We start from the raw sequence: 21,894 nt of genomic DNA on the forward strand, positions 1-21,894 counted from the left end.
CCTGGCTGGAAGAGTTGAAGGCCCGAGGCTTTGCCTCGGGCCTTCAACTCTTCCAGCCAGGGCATTATTGGCCAGGAATGCCCTGTTCTGAGGGGATTATTACTTAAGTATAAGTCTGTAAAACATTTATTGCCAGAATGTAAAATAATTAGGTAGCACACTCACAAAGGAAACTACTGTAGCCCATGCACATTTAGAGAGCAGTATCTCTGATGGATCGTACTCATCTGTAGGGGATCCACACCGAACTTTCAGACCTCCAAGTTGTTTGTAGTGGAGCGCGGTCCAGGAATCCAATGCAGCCTTTAGTCCAATGTTCAACTGGGCTACTATGTTGCAATGACGAAGCAGCAATATCACGATACACAGACTGCTCGCAGGCACTCACGAGCGTTATGACGTAATAAGTCTATACCATCCGGGTCCCTACGAATTTCGTCAACACGTGACTTAGTCAGGGGAGTAAAGTCTCTAGTGTCCGTAATGCTTAAATAGCCTAAGCGCAATCACTAAAATCAATTGCACATAACGGTACTTACGGAGTATATATAACTAGTGATATAGATATATACAGCATACAAAGCAGTGATAGCATTGAAAAGGAAAACATAATTCGCATAAAAAAATAAAAATCCACAGTACGTATAAAAAAACATGAACATATTCATAAATCCATGTTAGGAGCACTAATTAATGCACAATTTATTTACTTAATGAATTAAAATGTCAATGAGACAAAAACTACCATTGCTACTCGTAGAATGAAAGTGGGGAATGAATCAAAATAAATATAAAACTAAACTAAATGTGACAAGAAAGGAAAAAAAAAAAGAGGGAAGGGAAAATGAAAAATATAAAACCAGGGATAAAAAAAGAGGGGGTGTGTATGAACTAATATATATCCATTATGACTCAATCATGATGATTATAAAGTAAATACCTACATATTACAAACATTATATTAAAGCACAATACCAGTTGCTGCGAATACCATCAGGAACCAGTGGTACAGATGATATAAAACTCACCCAGAAAAGAAGAGAGCAGCAGGGGCACAGGTGTTTATACCAAAATTCTGGTATCCAGACACTCATTGAGACCAACGGGAGCTAACGTACTCAGTGTTTATATCCAAAATGACTCCTTTCTGCACAGGGTCCGGAACCTATCCCCTCCCAAAATTGAGGAGGGGATCTGTTCCAGACCCATAACAGTAAGGAGTCCCGGATTACGGTTATGATGGTTATAGAAGTGTCTAGAAACACTATGTGTAGTTAAACCCTTAGCAATACTCCTATGCAAAACCAAAGACGGAACATAAAACACAGACAGAGCTCAGTTTTAGCACATCCAGTGAATGTGCTAAAACTGAGCTCTGTCTGTGTTTTATGTTCTGTCTTTGGTTTTAAATATGTATTGCCATGCTCAGTAGCACTCCTCTTTGACACTCATATGCTTATGTATATGTTGTGGTTATTTTGGGGGTTCAGTAGGAGCTTGTTAGGTGTCCAGTATGTTTTACAATTGTTGTTCAGCTAGTCTTGGCTGATTGGAGGGTGGCAACCTCCTATCTAATTGAAGCTCACCCCCTCCCACATTTAAATGGTTAAGGGCTCACTCCATAGCATCTTCCACTCAGGGGAACTTGCGTGCTTGCAGTATGGTTGTGACAACTCTAATAAAGAGTGCTTTTCCTGGTAATGTACAGGTTAATAAAAGCTTCAATCAGACTTAGAACTTTGCAACTAATATTGACAGATTTACTATAAATCATTCTTCCTGTTATTACACAGGTTATTAAGAATTTATATTAGCATTAGGGACCCCTGAAATGTGGTCTGCCGTGCAGTTGGCTCAGGGGCTTACAACAATTTTGGCCAAAAATGTCAATGTTACTTAATAGATATTTATACATATATATTTAGGCAATGTACCGTGTATGAGTTTCACTGGATGTGCTAAAACTGAGCTCTGTCTGTTTTATGTTTTGTCTTTGGTTTTAAATATGTATTGCCATGCTCAGTAGCACTCCTCTTTGACACTCATATGCTTATGTATATATTGTGGTTATTTTGGGGGTTCAATAGGAGCTTGTTAGGTGTCCAGTATGTTTTACAATACTCCTATGCTCAAGGAATCTAATATTGACAGGACAGATAGTCCTCCCAATATATGGAATACCACAAAGACAACATAACATGTACACTGCATGTGTCTGACACTCAATGTGTCCCTTAACCTTATGGACACTACCATTTGAATGTGACTTAAAATAATTACTTAAATGTAATTGTTGACACATAATACCAGGGGGCCTGGGCTACTATGGCCGTTTCATTGACGACATCATTATTATTTGGGATGGGAAGAGAGAAGTCCTTGAATATAATTTCTAGGTGTGTATATATGAACATTGGTGCAAACTGCTAACTAAACAATAAAATATGAGCATAAATGGACTGGGGATATATTAAAAGAGTTCCTGGTTGCTCTGAAATGAAAATGAAGAAAAGACAAAATAAGGTGAAGTACGTTTTAGTAATGATTATTGCGCAAAAGTATATCGCTATTTACAAAGTAGCAGATGTAAATAAGCATATATGATATAAAATCCTCTCCGTCCTCGCTATTTACAAAGTAGCAGATGTAAATAAGCATATAGGATATAAAATCCTCTCCGTCCTGCTGCCTGTAGTGATGATTTGTTTCTCCTCCACATGGAACGCCGAGATCCTCTGTTGTGGATTTCCTCCGACTGCAGCTGCCCTCCTGTGCTTCCTGGTTACTCATCTGATGTCGCGAGACTGCCTCTGTAAACCTAACTTACCGTGGCTCCGGCGGCTTCCTCCCTGCGTCGCCATGGCAACGCGACGTCAAAATGACGCTGCGAGGTCATGTGACGTCACGTTGCTATGGCAACGTGACGTCATTACGCCGGTGCGCGGGTAAGTTGGGGTTGGGGGGGGGCGCAGGAGTGAGGGGACAGCCAGCAGGGGGGCGCAGGGAAAAAAGTTTGCGCCCCCCTGGTGTGTGTGTGTGTATATATATATATATATATATATATATATATATATATATATATATATATATATATATATATATATATATATATATATATGTATATATATGTGTGTGTGTGTGTGTGTGTGTGTGTAGAGGTATCTGTAACGTGTTAGCCAAGCTTAATAATCAATGATGAATAGATGATACCGTTCTGTGGCTTACGAAATGTTTTGTGCGAGCTTTCGAGATGCACTGATCTCTTCTTCTGGCAATGTTACAATGAATAAATCAAGGTTTAACTTAAAAACAGTGCATCTTGGAATGTTATCTGTGACTGAACCGTATCCCTCCCCCTGTGCAGTATGCGATTTTAGACTTGAGGTGTTAAATAGTCCCTGAATGTTAGTGATGTAAGTGTGTGTGTGTATGCATGTAAATTTATACAGCGCCCACATTGTATACTGTGCTGTACAAAAGGTGTGTGTGTAGTGTGAGTGTATAACAATGGTGTGTGTTGGTGTTAAAATGTAAAAGGGTGTTGCATTACTTAAAGTGTGTGTAGATAATATGTGGTCCCTATTGGTATATAGGGATGTAATTACATACAGTATTTGTATGTGTGGAAATTAGGTCTCATGTCAGTAGTGACTCATAAAACTTCGGTCTCGGTTTAGGCCATCGCCAAGTGTCCCGAACAGTTCCATAAATTTGTATTCATGCAACCGTCTCTCTTTCAGTGTTCTAAGATTACCTTTGAGTAATCCTTCAGATTACCACCTTCAGATCGTTAATGTTATGGCCAGAGTCAGAGACTTGATCGCCGACAGGACTGTCTCTTGTTCCGCTTGTGGCAATGAAGATTCATTCTTGTTTAGCCTCTGTCCCGTCTCACCTATGTAGTAGCAGCCCCCTGGGCATTTCATTTACATGATGAGGTAAATGACATTGCTGGAGGAACAGGTGAACCTTCCTCTGATTTTGTACTCCAGATTCCTGTGTGGTATTTGTATTGTGCCCGCTGTGTGGAGCATTGCGCAGGTTTTGCATCTTGTATCCTGGCATGGTCTATCCAGGGGTGAGCAAACTTTTTATGCCGAGCCCCCCTTTTCATCCATGAAATTTCTCGGGCCCCCCCTGCCTGATGTAATCAAAATCCCATGACGTCAGCGCATGTGAGCTGGTTCAGCCAATGAGGACGAACCAGCTTTTTAACGCCCCCACCACGCATCTACAAAAAAAGTATTTATAACACAAATTACATCACTTAAAAATAAATATTATGATATTTGTCTCATAGCGTCCCCATTTCTGCTGTGTTATTAATCTCTCTCTTCCCGCCACATTAGAACCTCTCAGGACCTCTCTCCCCTCTTCCAGTCTCTCCCTCTCCCTGTATTTCTCACTCCCTCTCCAGTCCCTCTCTATCCGTCCCCTCAGTGTCTCCCCCTCCCTCCCCCCACTCTTTCCCTCCCCCTGTGTGTCTCTCTTTCTTCCTTCCCCCATTGTCTTACTCTCCTTCCAGCCATTGTCTCTCCCTCCCCCCAGTGTCTCTCTCGCACTCTCCCTTCAGCCATTGTCACTCCCTCCCCCCAGTGTCTCTCTCACACTCTCCCTCCTGCCAGTGTCTCCCTCCCTCCTGCAAGTGTCTCTCTCATCCCCATGTCTCTCTTTCACCCCCTCCCCATGTAGTTCTTTCACGCCCTCCTCATGTGGCTCTTTCACCCCCCTCCCCATGTCACACTCTCACCCCCCCTCATGTCACGCACACCCCTCCTCATGTCCCAGTCCCACCCCCCCCCATGTCCCAGTCTCACGCTCACCCCCCCATGTCCCAGTCTCACACTCCCTCCCCATATCCCAGTCTCACACTCCTTCCCCATGTCCCAGTCTCACACTCCCTCCCCATGTCCCAGTCTCACACTCCCTCCCCATGTCTGTCTCACACTCCCTCCCCCATGTCCCAGTCTCACACTCACCCCCCCATGTCCCAGTCTCACACTCACCACCCCATGTCCCAGTCTCACACTCACTCCCCCAAGTCCCAGTCTCACCCCCCCCCATGTCCCAGTCTCATACTCGCCCCCCCATGTCCCAGTCTCACACTCACTCCCCCATGTCCCAATCTCACCCCCCATGTCCCAGTCTCACCCCCCCCATGTCCCAGTCTCACACTCCCATGTCCCAGTCTCACACTCCCATGTCCCAGTCTCACACCCCCATGCCCCAGTCTCACCCCCCCCCATGTCCCAGTCTCACCCCCCCCCCCATGTCCCAGTCTCACACTCCCATGTCCCAGGCTCAGTCTCACCCCCCATGTCCCAGTCTCACATCCCCATGTCCCAGTCTCACATCCCCATGTCCCAGTCTCACATCCCCATGTCCCAGTCTCACATCCCCATGTCCCAGTCTCACATCCCCATGTCCCAGTCTCACATCCCCATGTCCCAGTCTCACACCCCCATGTCCCAGTCTCACACCCCCATGTCCCAGTCTCACACCCCCATGTCCCAGTCTCACACCCCCATGTCCCAGTCTCACACCCCCATGTCCCAGTCTCACACCCCCATGTCCCAGTCTCACACCCCCATGTCCCAGTCTCACACCCCCATGTCCCAGTCTCACACCCCCATGTCCCAGTCTCACACCCCCATGTCCCAGTTTCACACCCCCATGTCCCAGTCTCACACCCCCATGTCCCAGTCTCACACCCCCATGTCCCAGTCTCACACCCCCATGTCCCAGTCTCACACCCCCATGTCCCAGTCTCACACCCCCATGTCCCAGTCTCACACCCCCATGTCCCAGTCTCACACTCACCCTCCCATGTCCCAGTCTCACACTCACCCTCCCATGTCCCAGTCTCACACTCACCCTCCCATGTCCCAGTCTCACACTCACCCCCCCATGTCCCAGTCTCACACTCCCCCCCATGTCCCAGTCTCACACCCCCCCCCCCATGTCCCAGTCTCACCCCCCATGTACCAGTCTCACACCCAATGTACTAGTCTCACCCCCCCTATGTCCCAGTCTCACCCCCCATGTCCCAGTCTCACCCCCCCATGTCCCAGTCTCACACTCCCATGTCCCAGTCTCACACTCCCGTGTCCCAGTCTCACACCCCCGTGTCCCAGTCTCACCCCCCCGTGTCCAAGTCTCACCCCCCCATGTCCCAGTCTCACACCCCCGTGTCCCAGTCTCACACCCCCGTGTCCCAGTCTCACACTCCCGTGTCCCAGTCTCACACTCCCGTGTCCCAGTCTCACACCCCCGTGTCCCAGTCTCACACCCCCGTGTCCCAGTCTCACCCCCCCGTGTCCCAGTCTCACACTCCCGTGTCCCAGTCTCACACCCCCGTGTCCCAGTCTCACACTCACCCTCCCATGTCCCAGTCTCACACTCACCCTCCCATGTCCCAGTCTCACACTCACCCTCCCATGTCCCAGTCTCGCCCTCCCATGTCCCAGTCTCGCCCTCCCATGTCCCAGTCTCACACTCCCATGTCCCAGTCTCACACTCCCATGTCCCAGTCTCACCCCCCGTGTCCCAGTCTCACCCCCCCCCATGTCCCAGTCTCACTCCCCCCCCATGTCCCAGTCTCACTCCCCCCCCCCCCCCATGTCCCAGTCTCACTCCCCCCCCCCCCCATGTCCCAGTCTCACTCCCCCCCCATGTCCCAGTCTCACCCCCTCATATCCCAGTCTCACTTCCCTCCCCATGTCCCAGTCTCACCCCCCAATGTCAGTCGTCCCCCCCCCCCCCATGTCTCAGTCTCACTCACCCCCTCTCCTCATGTCACACACGCTGATGCAGGAAGCAAGAAGGAGATGCTGCAGTGTAGCACAGCGCCACCTAATGGCCAAAAGAAAAATTGCTGCTACAGACGGCTTTTTTTCTCTGCTCCTGGCAAAATCGCTGCTGCTTCCTGCGCCCCCCCTAAACAATCTTGCGCGCCCCCCAGTTTGCGCACCGCTGGTCTATACACACACCCACATATATACACACACATATACATATGGTCATATACATATATATATATATATATACACACACACACACACACACACACACACACACACACACACACACACACACACACGTGTGTTTGTGTATTTAGACATTTGTCACAATAGAGGCATGCTTAATGAATTCTAAATATGGCATATGGACGTGTGTGTGTGTGTGTATATATATGTAGCCCCCTGTAAACAGCACAGGCTATACCTATCTTCCTCCTACTATGGTAAGTCCTGTTAAGGGCAGGCACCAGTAGTCATCATGGGTTTTCCCCCTGCCAAGCCCTGCCCTGAGTGGTAGATGCAGGCCCCTGCCTCTGCTGCAGGCACGAGACAGAGGGGCGGCTCTGCTGACATCACAAGGGGTGGGGCTAACTATATTTAGCAGCCAGCTCCCGGAGTTGCGCGGGCTTCTGGTCTTCTTCTGGTTCTGTTGGTGTTCCGGTGCTGTCCGAGGAGTTGGAGGAGACAGTGCGGTCTCACCTGTGAGCCGCGCAGGAGCAAAGAGAGGAGTGGAGAGACTCGGCCACTTTGAGTAGAGCTGATTTTATTATAGACCCAGTGGACCAATGCCCCTCACCCCCTGTCTGGGGTGATGGGGAAAATCCATTCCCCACCCGAGGATAACCTCGGCGGTGGGCCGTGGGGTATTGACGCCCCAGCCCAGACCATCCTGTCAGAGGAGAGACTTGGAGGGAAGGAAAGGAGGAAAGATCTGTGCAGGGAGGAGAGCGGAGTAATTAGCTGAACATTGCTGCTGTTGTTGTGGCTGCTGGTCGCTGCTACATTTGAAGTCACTGATCTGACCAATAAAGAGACAATCCTTTTATACAAAGACTGTTGTGTGAGTCTGGAGCATTCACTCTGGGACCAAAGGGGGTTCTTCTATACAGGTCCTATCCCATATTCCTGAGAGTATAGAAGATGGAGGCGCTGCACCACTAAGAAAGCATGGATGCTACCACCCCAGAAGCCTGGCCCTGTCTCCCCAATAACAAAGCGGGAAGCTCAGGCCCTCCTGTTCCTCGCAGGTATGCACCACCACTACGCATGTAATCTGCCCTCACGCACCCTAGACACTACAGATGAGTCTGGGGGGGGGGGGTAATAAGGGTTACATATATATATATTTATATATATATGAGAGGAGAGAGCGCACGCCCCATAGTATAAAACCGTAAATTTATTGAGGGGAAGGGGGGGGTAAAAAAATGCACTCACAAGGGTACAAGTTTTAAAAGCAATTTGTGGTCATAATCACCACCATCCGGTAACTTGAACTGGTGCTGTAGATGACCCTCGATCCCGAAATTGAATAAACCACACTGTTAGCAAGATTTCCTGGGCAGTTGGATGGTTAGGAGACGAATTCCAAAGATCCCAAAGGAAAGCAGCCTTGCTTGCAAGTCTCTGTGGTGTCCGGCACTCGAGTGAATTTCCTCCTGCGCTCCGTGATGACTTAATGTCCGTGCGTCTACGTGATGACGCTCCGTGACGCGTTTCGTCACACACGGGTGACTTTTTCAAAGGGTAGTGGGGCAGAGTAGTATGTCCGCGTATATATACCCTAATAGTTCCATAATGCACCCTACAAACAGCTGATCTTGATCATAAAGGCAATTGAAGCCAGAGTGGCTTCAGATGACATTTAAAGATATTGGATTGAGAGAGACACCATAATGGGCTATAGAAACTGATATAATCTGTCTACACAATCTGAGAAGCATGCGAAGCTACTCGTATAATGGATTAGATGCTCAGCAATCATAACATTAGACACGATACAACAATATTAAAGTTTTTAAACGATATTAAAGTATTCAAACAATACCTATGTATCATAAAGAATTTTAAAAATTAACCATTGATAACACTCTATATGGAATTATATATGTAATAGCAATTGTTTCCAAAAATTATTTCCAAGAATTAATTAGTACCAATTGATATTAGATATTGTAGGAGCAAACAATAAGAATATTTTAAAATACAATTTTTACCATAAAACATGCCTAAAATGAAATTATAAATATATTTCTTTCACATTTGGCTATATGCCTGTAGACTTGATTGAATACAAAGTACACTAGAATTCCTATAGGATACTGAGTGTATACACACATAATTACTATAATTATATGAACCGAGAAAAGACCAAACATATATTGGTAAAGGAAGTGGGTAGTACAAACATGATATATATATATATATATAGAGAGATTGTCTCCCATACAGACACAATGGATGATCTAAATTTAGTATGTGGATAAATGTAATTGATATTTATAATTTATAAGCCTTAGGGTCCTTTGTAATTATTATAGTTAAATAAAAATGTTATTATATATTGTTTATTATTAATTATTATAGAATTATTAGATTTATGAAAAATATTAATGTTACGGGCCCTAACGTGAACAAATAGTATATAATCATTAAAAATTCAAATTGTATGAAAAGGATGATTCTATAAACCACTGTATAAGACAAATGATTTCAAGGAACCCAAATGTATATGTGTAATTAAAAGTGTATATATAAAATAAAATAAATAATGTATATATGTGAAAAATATAATATATAACTAAAATTGGTAATGTAAATGAATGACCATTCCAAAAGAACAGGGATGGATCTGAGTGGGATCCAGACAAATAGATGGCAGAGGAAACAGAGGAGGCAGTTGAGCAAGGAGTGGTGCCCGCGGGAAGGACTAGACCAATGTACTGACATCAAGGCATTCATTTAATCCACCAGGGGTCAAGGTACCCAACTGGTGGATCCAGAATGTTTCTCGCCTGCAGAGGGTCTTGAATCGGTCACCCCCCAGAGCACAAGGAGAAACGGTCTCAAGTCCCATGACAGTCATGGATTTAGGATCCTGACCATGGTATAATTTGAAATGTCGTGAGACGCTATGGGAATTTAAACCTTTAATCACATTTCTCCTGTGCTCCAGGAAGCGAGTACCAAGTGACCTAGTGGTGTGGCCTACATATTGTTGACCGCATCCACACTGTATCAAATATACAATATATGTACTAAGACAGTCAATAGAGGAGGTAATGGTATGTATTGTTCCTCTGCTGGCAGAACAGAACTGGGATTTATTGAGAAGATGTCTGCAGGTGATACACCGGCTACGTCCACATTGATGATTGCCCAAAGGGCCCAAACGAGCCGGGGCTTTGGATGTACTTGCTGACCTCAGTTTAGTGGGAGCCACAAGACTCTTAATATTTCTAGCCTTCCTGTAGACTATGGCAGCTTTCTCTGGTAGAGTGGATCTCAAATGGGGATAGAGGGGTACGTTTGAGTTACGATGCTCCAATCGAACCTATGAAAACCTAATCTTCAGTTAGGTTTATAACCACATTCAATCAGTCATTTAGATCTATTAATGCAATTTTGAAAAATCACTGGAGTATCCTCAGGTGTGATCCCCATTTGAGATCCACTCTACCAGAGAAAGCTGCCATAGTCTACAGGAATGCTAGAAATATTATGTATGGTCTGTTATTGCTTTATGGGATAAGCACCAAGGCTGTGCATTGCATTGGAATATATATATATATATATATATATATATATATATATATATATATATATATATATATATATATATATATATATATATATATATAGTAATATACATAACACAAAATGTTCAGGGCACTCTATATGGGTAAGGTAAGACAAATAACTTATTTAAGTAGATCAGGGTGCTAGCAGTGCAGCCAGGATCACATCCAGCAACACAATAGATACAAAAAAGAAAATTCCGCAGCACACACCAGATTTGATCAATATTATATCCGGTTTAATTCACCTGCAAGCATCAGGGGGTAAACACAAGAAAAATGGAGCAACGTTTCGGACCTCCCGGGGCTTGAGAAAGGACCGGGAGGTCTGAAACGCTGCTCCATTTTTCTTGTGTTTACCCCCTGATGCTTACAGGTGAATTAAACCTGATATTATAATGATCAAATCTGGTGACTGCTGCGGATTTTTCGTTTTTGTATCTATATTATATTACTGTAGTAAAGATGAAGAGGCCTTTGGTCAAGAAAGATCTCACAATAAATGTGAGTAATTTCGTAAAAGTTTTTCAAGTTTTTTTCTTTACTGTGATTTAATCTCCCTGAAACTTGTATTTTTGTTCTTTCACCTTGACGGGATTTATTAGACAATATATGTCCTTTGTATTGTAGGTCATAAATGTGATCAGTGAACTCTTAATAACTTGGTTTGATATGTGTTACTTTTTAGATTGTTCATGTAATTATCTAACATAACATATTGTTCTGGTCCATCTGAAATTGTATTGTAACATTTTAACTTGTTAATGTGACGCATTATTAATCATTATTAGTTGGGTTGTACAGGAACGCAATATTAATCCAAACTGTGGCACATTACAGTATTTCTAATCTCATCAGAGACCTGCAAATATTGAATGTTTGGTCTCGGATTGTCTACATGGGGTTTGGTCACCCTCTACTGGGTACACATAAAAATACAGCTACATAAATGTACTGTTGCAGGTAAAGTACTATAAAACTATACTGATCACTAGTATACATTAAACAAAAGTATTCTAAAAGTGATGGGGTTTTTTTCCCCCTTCATCCGCATTATAAACATTTGTGGTATGTGTGCTGATCACGAACATCAACTTTCTAACTGTGGGGAGACTAGATTTCAAACAGGGACATCCTCTGTTGATAAGGCTTCGAAATGCACGGTATGGTTAGGAAACAGGAATCTTTACACATATCCCTATTTGGGGGATGGAGGGGAGAGGTGGAATGTGCCTTGATGAAACAATGCTTCATTTATCTCTTTTCTGTGAGCTGGCAAAACCCTTTGGTAATGTTTTTAAACTCTGCACATTAAATGTTTACTGTTGCGGAATAGTGACGGCATGCTGTTGACTGCAAGGTAAGCCTGTTTTACTGTGAATTTTGTCACGCAATCTCCCATTTTCTTGTTTCAGGAAGCGAATGACTCCAATTATGTTTGCCGCCAGAGAAGGCCACGCGCAGGTGGTTGCACTGCTTGTTGCTCATGGAGCCGACATAAACGCACATGATGAGGATGGTTATACAGTAAGATACATGTCATCTCATAACGAATATTTGTTTGACACATCCATTCTATAAAATTTTGTTTTCAAACTTTGTGAATGGGGTTTGCAGAGCTTCACTGCCCTTTGTATCTCTAACGAAATCACTTGTTCTATGGTTTCAAAAAAAGAAAAAAACAATTTGGGTGTTGTGGAGAGGAGGGGGTAGGATGCCAAATTCTCTTCCAGTACTTTGGTTCAAAATTAAGAAATGTAACGTATAATCCTGTTAAATTAAGTGGGTGTCATGATTAAGGGGTGTCTTTCTGGAATAGAACACCTTTTTCTTGCTGTATTTCTATAGGGGTAGAACGTTTTTCTATTACAGTTTTTAATTTGAGTCAAAGTAAAACATACATGTGACATACTGACACGGCTTATTGTGGTGGTGTTTTTAGTACTACCATGAAGAAGATGGAGTCTGATTACCACATTATGGCCACATTTTTTACGCAAACACTATTTTTAAAGCCTTGTTTTTGTGGCTTTATTGTAGTTTTGTGATTTATCAGACTTCAGTTTTTGTTTCAAATGTGTTAATATTTGTAGAAGCCGCTGCATTCTGGTTCAGGATTAGATTTCCTAAATATAATCTGTAAGTAAATTGATTCACTGGCATAAATTATTTGTAATATTTCTATCAAAAGTCTCTTTCGCAAAATAATGTACAGGATTCCCTGTCAAGGCTGAGCACAGCATGGCCATGTTGAAGATCAATGTTGTTGCCACATCATAGTGACTTCAGGGTTGGTGATGTGGGTTCTTGCTTTTCCACTGCACCAACCAGAATCAGAAGTGGGGTGGGCAGCAAAACACGGGGTTGACTTTTACACACACACACACACACCACACACCACACACCACACACCACACACCACACACCACACACACACCACACACCACACACCACACACCACACACACACCACACACACACCACACACCACACACCACACACACACCACACACCACACACCACACACACACCACACACCACACACCACACACACACCACACACACTTAATGCAACTGTTCGAGATTAATTTACAACTATTAACTGATTGCAGTCAGTGAAGGTACTATGGTACAAGTGCAATGCCATGTCTCTTATATTTGTATATGGTGGAAAAACTTACTAGTACAGTAGCTCAATGCATATTTGCATAGTCACAATTGCTACATAAGGAAGAGGTGTTGGCTATTGACAAAGAAAGTATCCCCTTGTGTAATGGTAAAATAGCTCAGCAATGACCCATCATAACACAGTAGTCCATTTCCTTATCAATGTACTACATGTTTTTGGAGTTGTGACATACTTTAACATTGTTATGACCTCCTGTGTTAGCGCAAAGGTATTGCCCAAAGTTTATGCGTTTCACAATTTTTACAATGCTGCTAGTAAAATATAGCATCGCTATGCTGTGCCACTAAAGCACAGTTCACGTGTGTCTAAGCCTAAATACTTTACAGTTGGCACTATATTTTACCTGGAAACACTACTTTACCAATACCAGACTTGGCATGTATGGTTGGTTGCAGATTCTGTCTAAATGCGTATTGAATTAACTGCGATGTCAGAAATGTTTTCTGTTAAGGCGAGGTTTGAACTGGAGATAAACCTAATTCTATTCCCAGCACTACAATACACCAAGAACTCAGTATTTGGTTGGCTTGCAATATCTTCTGTACTTTAAGCACACTTTCAAATAGGGAGAATAAAGCCTGCATTTCAGTTTGCTTGGATGACACCTGGTAGTTGGTGCCAAGACTTGTAAAAACTAACTTTTCTCCCAAAAGCATTAAAAGCGCTATATGTGACCTACTGTAATGTGTGTAGAAGCATAGAGGATAATTATCAGGAACAGGTTACATCATATCATGTATCTTTAGAATTAAAGCTTTCAAATACTTCTTAATGGCTATGAAAACAGGTTATATTATGCTGCTAAATAAACTAGAATCGGTACCCCGGGTTCAGCTATAACTGGTGTATCAGTGGTGGCGGTGCTCCTCTGGGTTAGCTAAACGATATACACTAAACAAGAGAGAGAAAACCCAGTTGTGAGCACTCATAACTCCATTTATCATCCAGCTAGGTGGCAGAGTGCCCACAACTGGGTTTTCTCTCTCGTTTAGTGTATATTTTATGCTCCTCTGAACATTTCTTATATTGAAAATAATCACAAACTTCAAAACAGTCTTCAGACCAACAAAAGCATGTTTCAGGCTTAAAAAAATTAACCCTTCAGGTGAACCTGAAGGGCTAAAAAAATAATATTTACCCCGAAATGTTGCTTTTTTGGGGGGGGTCTTGGGTATATTCAATAATGGTCTCGGGACCTTCATTATAAGCTCTCTTCATTAGTAGGTAGTTTAGCCTTTTTTCCAGTGTTGAAAGGTTAAAAGGCTTTGCTGAGAACCATTGTTGTCATTTGTGCAGTTGAGCGTTTGGATTGCTTCACCTCCACCATGCACAATGAAGTATTTCGGTGCCAAGTTTTCTATTTACCATAAGATAGGCATGACAAATCAGAGCAAATTATTTTTCTTATTTCCGCTTGTTGCTAAAAGGTAACATTGCTGTATAAGATGAATGACGCATATTTATGTAAAGTTCTTATCACAACTGACATACACAAAATAACACTTCTCTCATGTTTTAAAGGTGCAGGTTGTTTACTGATGATACATTTAGCCCTCTATAGCAGGGGAGCACAAACTTTTGTTGCTGAACTCTCCTGGTGCTCACCCCTCGGCCCCACCCCCCCTACCTTGGTGCGGCGTCAAATGACGCAGCGAATCATGTCTCGTCACATGACCCGCGGTGTTATTTGACGCTGCGGCATGGAAAGAGTCATGAAGCCGGCAGAATCAAGGTAAGTTGAGTTGCAGAGGCCTCACGTGATCCCCGGCACTTAATTTAAATGTCTTGAGGAAGAATGCGGGGCCACTGCAACCGCCGCCCCCCAGTTTGCGCACCCCTGCTCTACAGCAGTGTGTTTCCTAAGCTCTCCTCAGGCTCATCTCCTCTCCTCAACATACGAGGCTTGTACATTTCCATCCAACTTTCTATTCATATGCAAGATCGGTACCTACACCTGTCACCCACCATTCTATTCATATGCAAGATCGGTACCTACACCTGTCACCCACCATTCTATTCATATGCAAGATCGGTACCTACACCTGTCACCCACCATTCTATTCATATGCAAGATCGGTACCTACACCTGTCACCCACCATTCTATTCATATGCAAGATCGGTACCTACACCTGTAACCCACCATTCTATTCATATGCAAGATCGGTACCTACACCTGTCACCCACCATTCTATTCATATGCAAGATCGGTACCTACACCTGTCACCCACCATTCTATTCATATGTAAAGTAGGTGCATTCATCTGTAGCAAGTGCATGGGGTTATCCCTAAAACCTGGTGTCGAGATGATGTTTGGGATCCACTTTTCTAGAGGTTGTAGCCCTTTTTCATTTAAATGTGCATTCCCACTTGGTAAACTTCAGTATAATGGGAATTAAGGCAAATATGGAAACACTTATCCATATAACATTAACTAGTATTTTTTTGTCAATTGTTTTCCAATTCAATATTTTGGAACCGGTTTGCAGATTTAGGCTGAGAAGGTCACATTCAAATTCATTATAATAAATACAATTGGATAAAACTGCGTTGCAGATAAGTGCAACAAATTTAGCAGCCAACTTTTTTTTTCTTTACCAGCTCACCCCTGCTTACCTTTAGTTAAGTTATTTAATTATTACTATTATCCATGTCTCTCACCCTCCCCCTTCTCTCACTCCCCCTTCTCGTGTTCTCTCTGCCTCTCCCACCCCCTTCTCCTCTTTGCCACTCCCACCCTCCCCTCTCTTTGCCACTCCCACCCTCCCCTCTCTTTGCCACTCCCACCATCCCCATCCCCCTCTGCCCTCCACATCCCCCTCTGCCCTCCCCCTCGATGCCACCCCCTCCCCCCATCCTGGCCACTATCTGCAATGCTGATATTACAATACTTACATAAATACTAGACTGTATTTCTTTATGGTCTAGCTGGGATCATAACTGTCAAAGATAGAAAGCTGAGTTAATTAGGGTTAGGTTGTAAAGCAGTGCATAAACTCTGAGGTTGATAACTTAAACAGTCTCCATAATTACCCACAATAAGTATGTGTTTTAAAGGTGAAAAAAATATAACGCAGAGTAAAAGTAACAACATCAAAGCACTTTATATAATTTTTTTTTTTAGTTTATGGTGACAATACCACCAAATATCTTCAGTTAACCGGACTTGTATATTAGCTTCGTTTACCGCTTTCCTTTTTTCCCCTCTATAAGAATGACGTTTTCTTTGGGCTTTACTTAACGCAGGCGCTGACGTGGGCCTCCAAGAATGGACACAAGAACACAGTCTTGAAGTTGCTGGAACTGGGAGCAGACAGAAGTCTAGCAACCAAACACGGAATTACACCAGGAGAAATGGCAAGAAAACATAACCATCTAGAGGTAATGTTTTAAATGTTTCCCCCACCCCAAATGTTTCAAAATGTTATATGACTATAATTGCAAATTGATAAGTAGAATTTCACTCCAGTTTCAAGAGCAACGCTTGAAAAACGTCTTATGCCTTTAAACACACGGATTGTTTTCTGCACTATAGTATTACAGGCCTGGTGCTCATTTCTTTTTTTCCCCCTTTGATTAAATTTTTTGTCATAATTTTAAATGTCTGTTGTGCAAGCAGTGGCCTCCGTTTCATTTATTAGGCTTGTGAATTTTGTGGAACGTTTCTTCACTCGTACATTTTCCATGTGGAATATGCCCTCACACTATTGATTTTCTGGCATCACGTTTGTAAGAGGTCTAACTAGTCATGATACATTCTATAGGAAAACGGCACATTTTACAGACCAGCTCCGTGGAAAATAACGTTTAAACAAATATATGGATTGGTAAATAAGTGGAAATAAATGGAATTTGCTGGAGATGGCTATTTTATTTACTTAAAGGTAACGAAGCTTGATTTGTAGTCATAAACATATTATTTTTATCACTTGTAACAGGTGTTCAGCAGGGGGCTCCAAGTCCCAATAGATTAATCCGGCAGGCTTAATTCCTCTCCATATATTAGAAATTAGGTAAAATAGCCAGGAGAGGAAATAGGTTACATCTGTGAAACAGTCAATATGTGAATAAGGGTGAGGGCACAAGTACACAGTCCTGCTCACTAACAAGCGTCCACTCTGCACCATTTGTGTAAACAGCTACTCGGAAGTAGGATAGTCGTAGTTTGGAGCAAAGCATGCTGTTGGGAGGACCTGCCGTTTATTGCTTGGCGATGCTTTTCAGGTCACTTTGTCAACAAAAAGATTAAGCGTTGTTCTTCATGACAAATATAGTGAAACTCTTATTTACAGCCAAGGAAAACGTTACATTAATCTCATACGTAGGTAGGTATACATTGTTCCCTTAGGATTGCTCATTTTTGTTAGTTCTTCGATACTATTGCGCTTACTTTCTGCGCTCATAGTTGTTTGGTTTGTTTCTGTGTGTTAATATTCCTTGGCCAATATGTTCCTTTGAAAACAAAAAACCTATCGATTTGCTCTTGACATTGTCACTGTTCCACCTGTCTGTAATTGCTTCGATTAAAAATGTACAGTACAATGTTTTTCTGGGTGTTCGGAATCCTACCATAATTAATGCAGAGCACGGTATATCTGTGTGTAGGAATGCTTGATCCCCTATCAAGATATTTAACACATTTGAAATGCATGATAAGAATGCAGTTAACATGAAAATTGTAAGCCTTCAAACACTCCACAGCACTAAAAATACATGGCGTACGAGTGAGTGAAAATTCCAAATGTATCTATTTTTATATTTTTAAGATTTTTAGCATCCTTTCATTCTCTGCAAACTTGAACCAAGAAAAGCAGAATGTGAGTAAAGAGGAGGCCATCTACAAATACCTGAAAGGGCAGCCTGATTCAGTGAGGAACTACACAAGTAGGCAAGTATCTGAATGTCATTCCAAAGCGAGGACAATTAAATATTCCAGCACATGAGCTTAAATTGTGGAAACTGACATATTGGAAATATGCGTGTTGTTTTTTTTTTAATTTTTATTTTTGTAATATACATTGTATTTTGTAATCTGAATGAATAAAATAAGCATTAATTACTCAGTTGCTGCTACTTTGAGAGGAAATAGGTTCTATTAAAAGCCAGAAAGTTTCAACCAGAGACGGCAGAATCTTATTAAAGCCGTATTCCCTGCTGCTTGGTTTTTTTTTTTTTTTTATTACCTGAATCGGGGTGTCCTCGGTTCTGTGACGTTCGGGACCTGGTTTAAATAAAATAAAAGCTGTGCCGTGTTCGGGAGATGGCATTTGTGGCTTTCTAATGGTGACCCCCGCGGCCATGTTTGCACTTCAGCTGCCATACTTGTATTTTTTTTTTTTTTAAATGTCAATAACCGCACAAAAATACTACAAATATCTGGGGAACCAGTGGGGGTCCCTGGAAGTCGGGGGACCATGGATGGGCGCCGGGATTCACATACAATTTTTAAGAAGAAAAAACATTTGGGGAAAACTGCTGCTTTAAAGGGTTACGCTAACAAAGGTATACATATATTAGAAGGTTGGCATTACTTTTATACCGATATAAAAAACATTTTTTTAAGTCGTAAAGGTATCTTTTCTCCCTTTTTGAAGAGTTCTCATCTATTTCCGTTCAGACCCCAGTACTTGATAAGGGGGCAATCCCTCCTAGGTCTGAAATGTACTAATGCCAGCGAGGAAAAGATGTACAGAAAAGGTTACCAGCACAGTATATTACAAACTATCACATTATTATCCAGATATTCATAGGGTTACTTTTGAAATATACAAAGTAATTGCGGTTTGCAATTTTAAAGTTGTTAAATTATCATTTCAGCCTCTATTTTGTATTTTAACATTTTTAACCAGATACACTTAATAAGCTGCAGTTCAAGCTGTAGTTTAAAAATAAAATAAAAAAAAGTACACAATGATTAAGTTGCTGATCAATTTGTTCTCATGTGATCAATCAGGGAAGATTTGGCCCGGGGTTCACTAAACGCATCTTGGGTCCTATTCTGCTGCACTGGCAAGCAAAGTTCTGTGAGGAAGATCATGTGACCTGACGGGCACTAGATGCAAATGGTTCACTGCTAGAGAGGGCAGGGCTCAAAAAGGTGATGCTGTTTCAGAAGGGGAGGTGACTTTGTAAATGGTTGCTATAGGAACAAAAATGCGTGTTACATACTGTATGAATACATTCAAAATTTCTTTGCATTTTTTTTTAAAGTATTTTCTCATAGTGCAGAACTGATTTATTTATAAAAAAAAAACACATGTAGGATATTGCTTGAACTGCGGCTTTAAGTTTTCACTATACAATTAAAGCATGAGGGGTGAAAGGAATAAAACGGAATAAACATTAGAAATCATCTAAATCGCAAAATATGAATAGCAAACCTGTGGTATAAAATAGTAAAGAGAATTGAGATTAATAAAAACTTGACGTGTATTATTAAGGAGTATTATTATAAAACCATGTTTGTTTCCTGATTCTTAAGTTAGTCTCTTGTCCTTTTGACATAACCATAATACTATGGGTGATCAGATGAACTGAACAGACTGAGAAAATTCCCCATTCTACCTCCATGACCCCTTACTATAGCCCCATTCCTGTTTAATTCATTATCTGTTTCTTGTCCTCCCCCCTCCCTTGTTTATGTATATATGTATAAATGTATCCAGATTGTCAACATCCGAATACACTACTTCTGTAGATTTTTGTCTAATACATCTCATCTTTACTCTTGACACTTTCAGCGCTGGAGGTGACTACATAGCATTGTTTTTTGTTTTGCCAATCTGTTTTCCAGTTGCAGTATTTTTGTGCCCTATTTAGTGAATGTGATTTCTTCACATCAAACTGCTGTGTAATTTGCTGTGTTAGATTGAGAGGCCTCCTGGTGGCAGCAGAGCAAGCTGCAGCAGACCTGTGATACTTGTTGCAGCTATGCCAATTACAGCAGCAATCTGTGGTGCTCAATTTACACATACTTGTTCTAACATTGACGACTGTTTGTCCCTGCGTTTTCTATATGCACTTTTTATTCCTAACATACCCAGCTGTGATAAACTTGATACCATCTAGTGATAACTACAGGACCAGAAACACAGTGGAGAAGTGACATCCGAATAAAAAGTACAGAAGCCAAAACAAAAATAATAAATACATACTGTATTTTCTTTATCTTTAGGAATATCTCCCTGAAAAAAATCAAACGTTAGAATTGTGCTTGGGAAATTACTGCATCATTTATACCAAATGTTTTTGGAGGTGTTGCAGATGTGGAAGTCCTTTAGAGCTCAACCTAATTGCTCCTTTTTACTTGGCCCAGCATTTACTAGTAAACTTGCAGTAAGAATTGTTGTCGTTTCTGCCAAAAAAAATAATATTGTCGCCCAAGGTCACCAATAGAAATCTGGTTTGGCTCCATGGAACCCCCAGAAGCCTTAAAGGGACTTATTAACCCCACCAAAAAAATGATAATTTTTCCTCTACCGTCCATGGCAGTCAGAGGCGGAAGTTTTAAGGCCCTCTCCTTGTCGAGGGGGACAGGTTTAAAAAAAAAAAAAAAAAAAAAAGAAGCGGTTGCGTTTTTTTTATTTTTTAATAAACCTGTCTGCTGAGTGGGCCTACTGCAGTGTGTGTGGGGTATGGCGTCTCCTCAGCTCCGGTCTGCGCTGCTGCTACCCTCCATACGGTAGGAGGCAAGCAGGAATTCCAGCATCATTTAAAAAGGTGGTCCTGGGTATTATATTTTGGCCATATGGTGGGTCACGCCCCCCTTGCAAACATGTTGGTTAGGACCATAAGAGAAGCAAGCGCCACACGGTAGACCGCATACTCCCAGTCTTCTAAGGGTGCCCGGGTGCAAGTGATGCGCACACCGGATGTGACGGGCAACCGGGCGCCGGACGTTCTTAACATTGCGGAGGTGTTGTCAGAAACTACGGAGAGCGTATATCTGGGCAGCAATCTGCCAGTAGATCTATGCAGTGAGAAATGGAGGAATAACGCCACATCTCTCCCACAAAACCCTCGGGGTAAGAAATATTTATTTATTTTAAATTTGCCTTTTATCTGTTTCTTTTATTTTTATGCTGCCAACTCTCTTCGTTGCTGCCTCTATGTAATTATACCACTTGTGAAAGAAATGCCCCAAAAGGATGGAGGGGTTTTAAATAAGTTTTCTGGAAGGCTAAGAATCTCGTCTGTGGTTCATGTGATAAGGAAATAAGGAAATGTGTTTCGCATTTATGTTTTCTAAGAAATAAAAACGACAAACAGCCACCAGGACAAATGGCAGACATGATTGTCTGGTTTAAATGATCCTTGGTCAAAACGTCTGTTACTGAAGATCTTAACTTGTTACAAGCACAGAAACGGTCTAGATCCCACACTAGCTTCGATGTGTTAGTTGACTTCATGGGGTAATCGGACCAAGAATTTGCATACAACTCTGATCATTAATTTTTTTGTAGTATCGGATACAGAGCAACCCCAGAGAGAAGAGGTGACTACATTTAATGATGATCAAGTAGACAAGTTTTAAGTCCATATACAGTAATCAATTATGGGCATTCAAGAGCCTGAAGAAGTAAGTTTTCTGCATGATGATGTTTGAGGGTT

General features: G+C 42.3%; 1 protein-coding gene across 2 annotated transcripts in view; it reads left to right on the forward strand.

Annotated features, from left to right (window-relative positions):
• Positions 1-21,894, forward strand: part of ASZ1 (ankyrin repeat, SAM and basic leucine zipper domain containing 1) — a 150,844-nt gene that overhangs the window by 78,963 nt on the left and 49,987 nt on the right. For both annotated transcript variants that reach the window (XM_075599967.1, XM_075599968.1), the window contains exons 5-7: positions 12,013-12,124; positions 16,531-16,665; positions 18,051-18,172. In XM_075599967.1, the coding sequence (XP_075456082.1) occupies positions 12,013-12,124; positions 16,531-16,665; positions 18,051-18,172 (369 nt within the window). The remainder of the gene's footprint in view (positions 1-12,012; positions 12,125-16,530; positions 16,666-18,050; positions 18,173-21,894) is intronic.

Source organism: Ascaphus truei, chromosome 5, assembly GCF_040206685.1.
Source record: "Ascaphus truei isolate aAscTru1 chromosome 5, aAscTru1.hap1, whole genome shotgun sequence".
In the NCBI taxonomy this organism is placed as follows: Eukaryota; Metazoa; Chordata; class Amphibia; order Anura; family Ascaphidae; genus Ascaphus; species Ascaphus truei.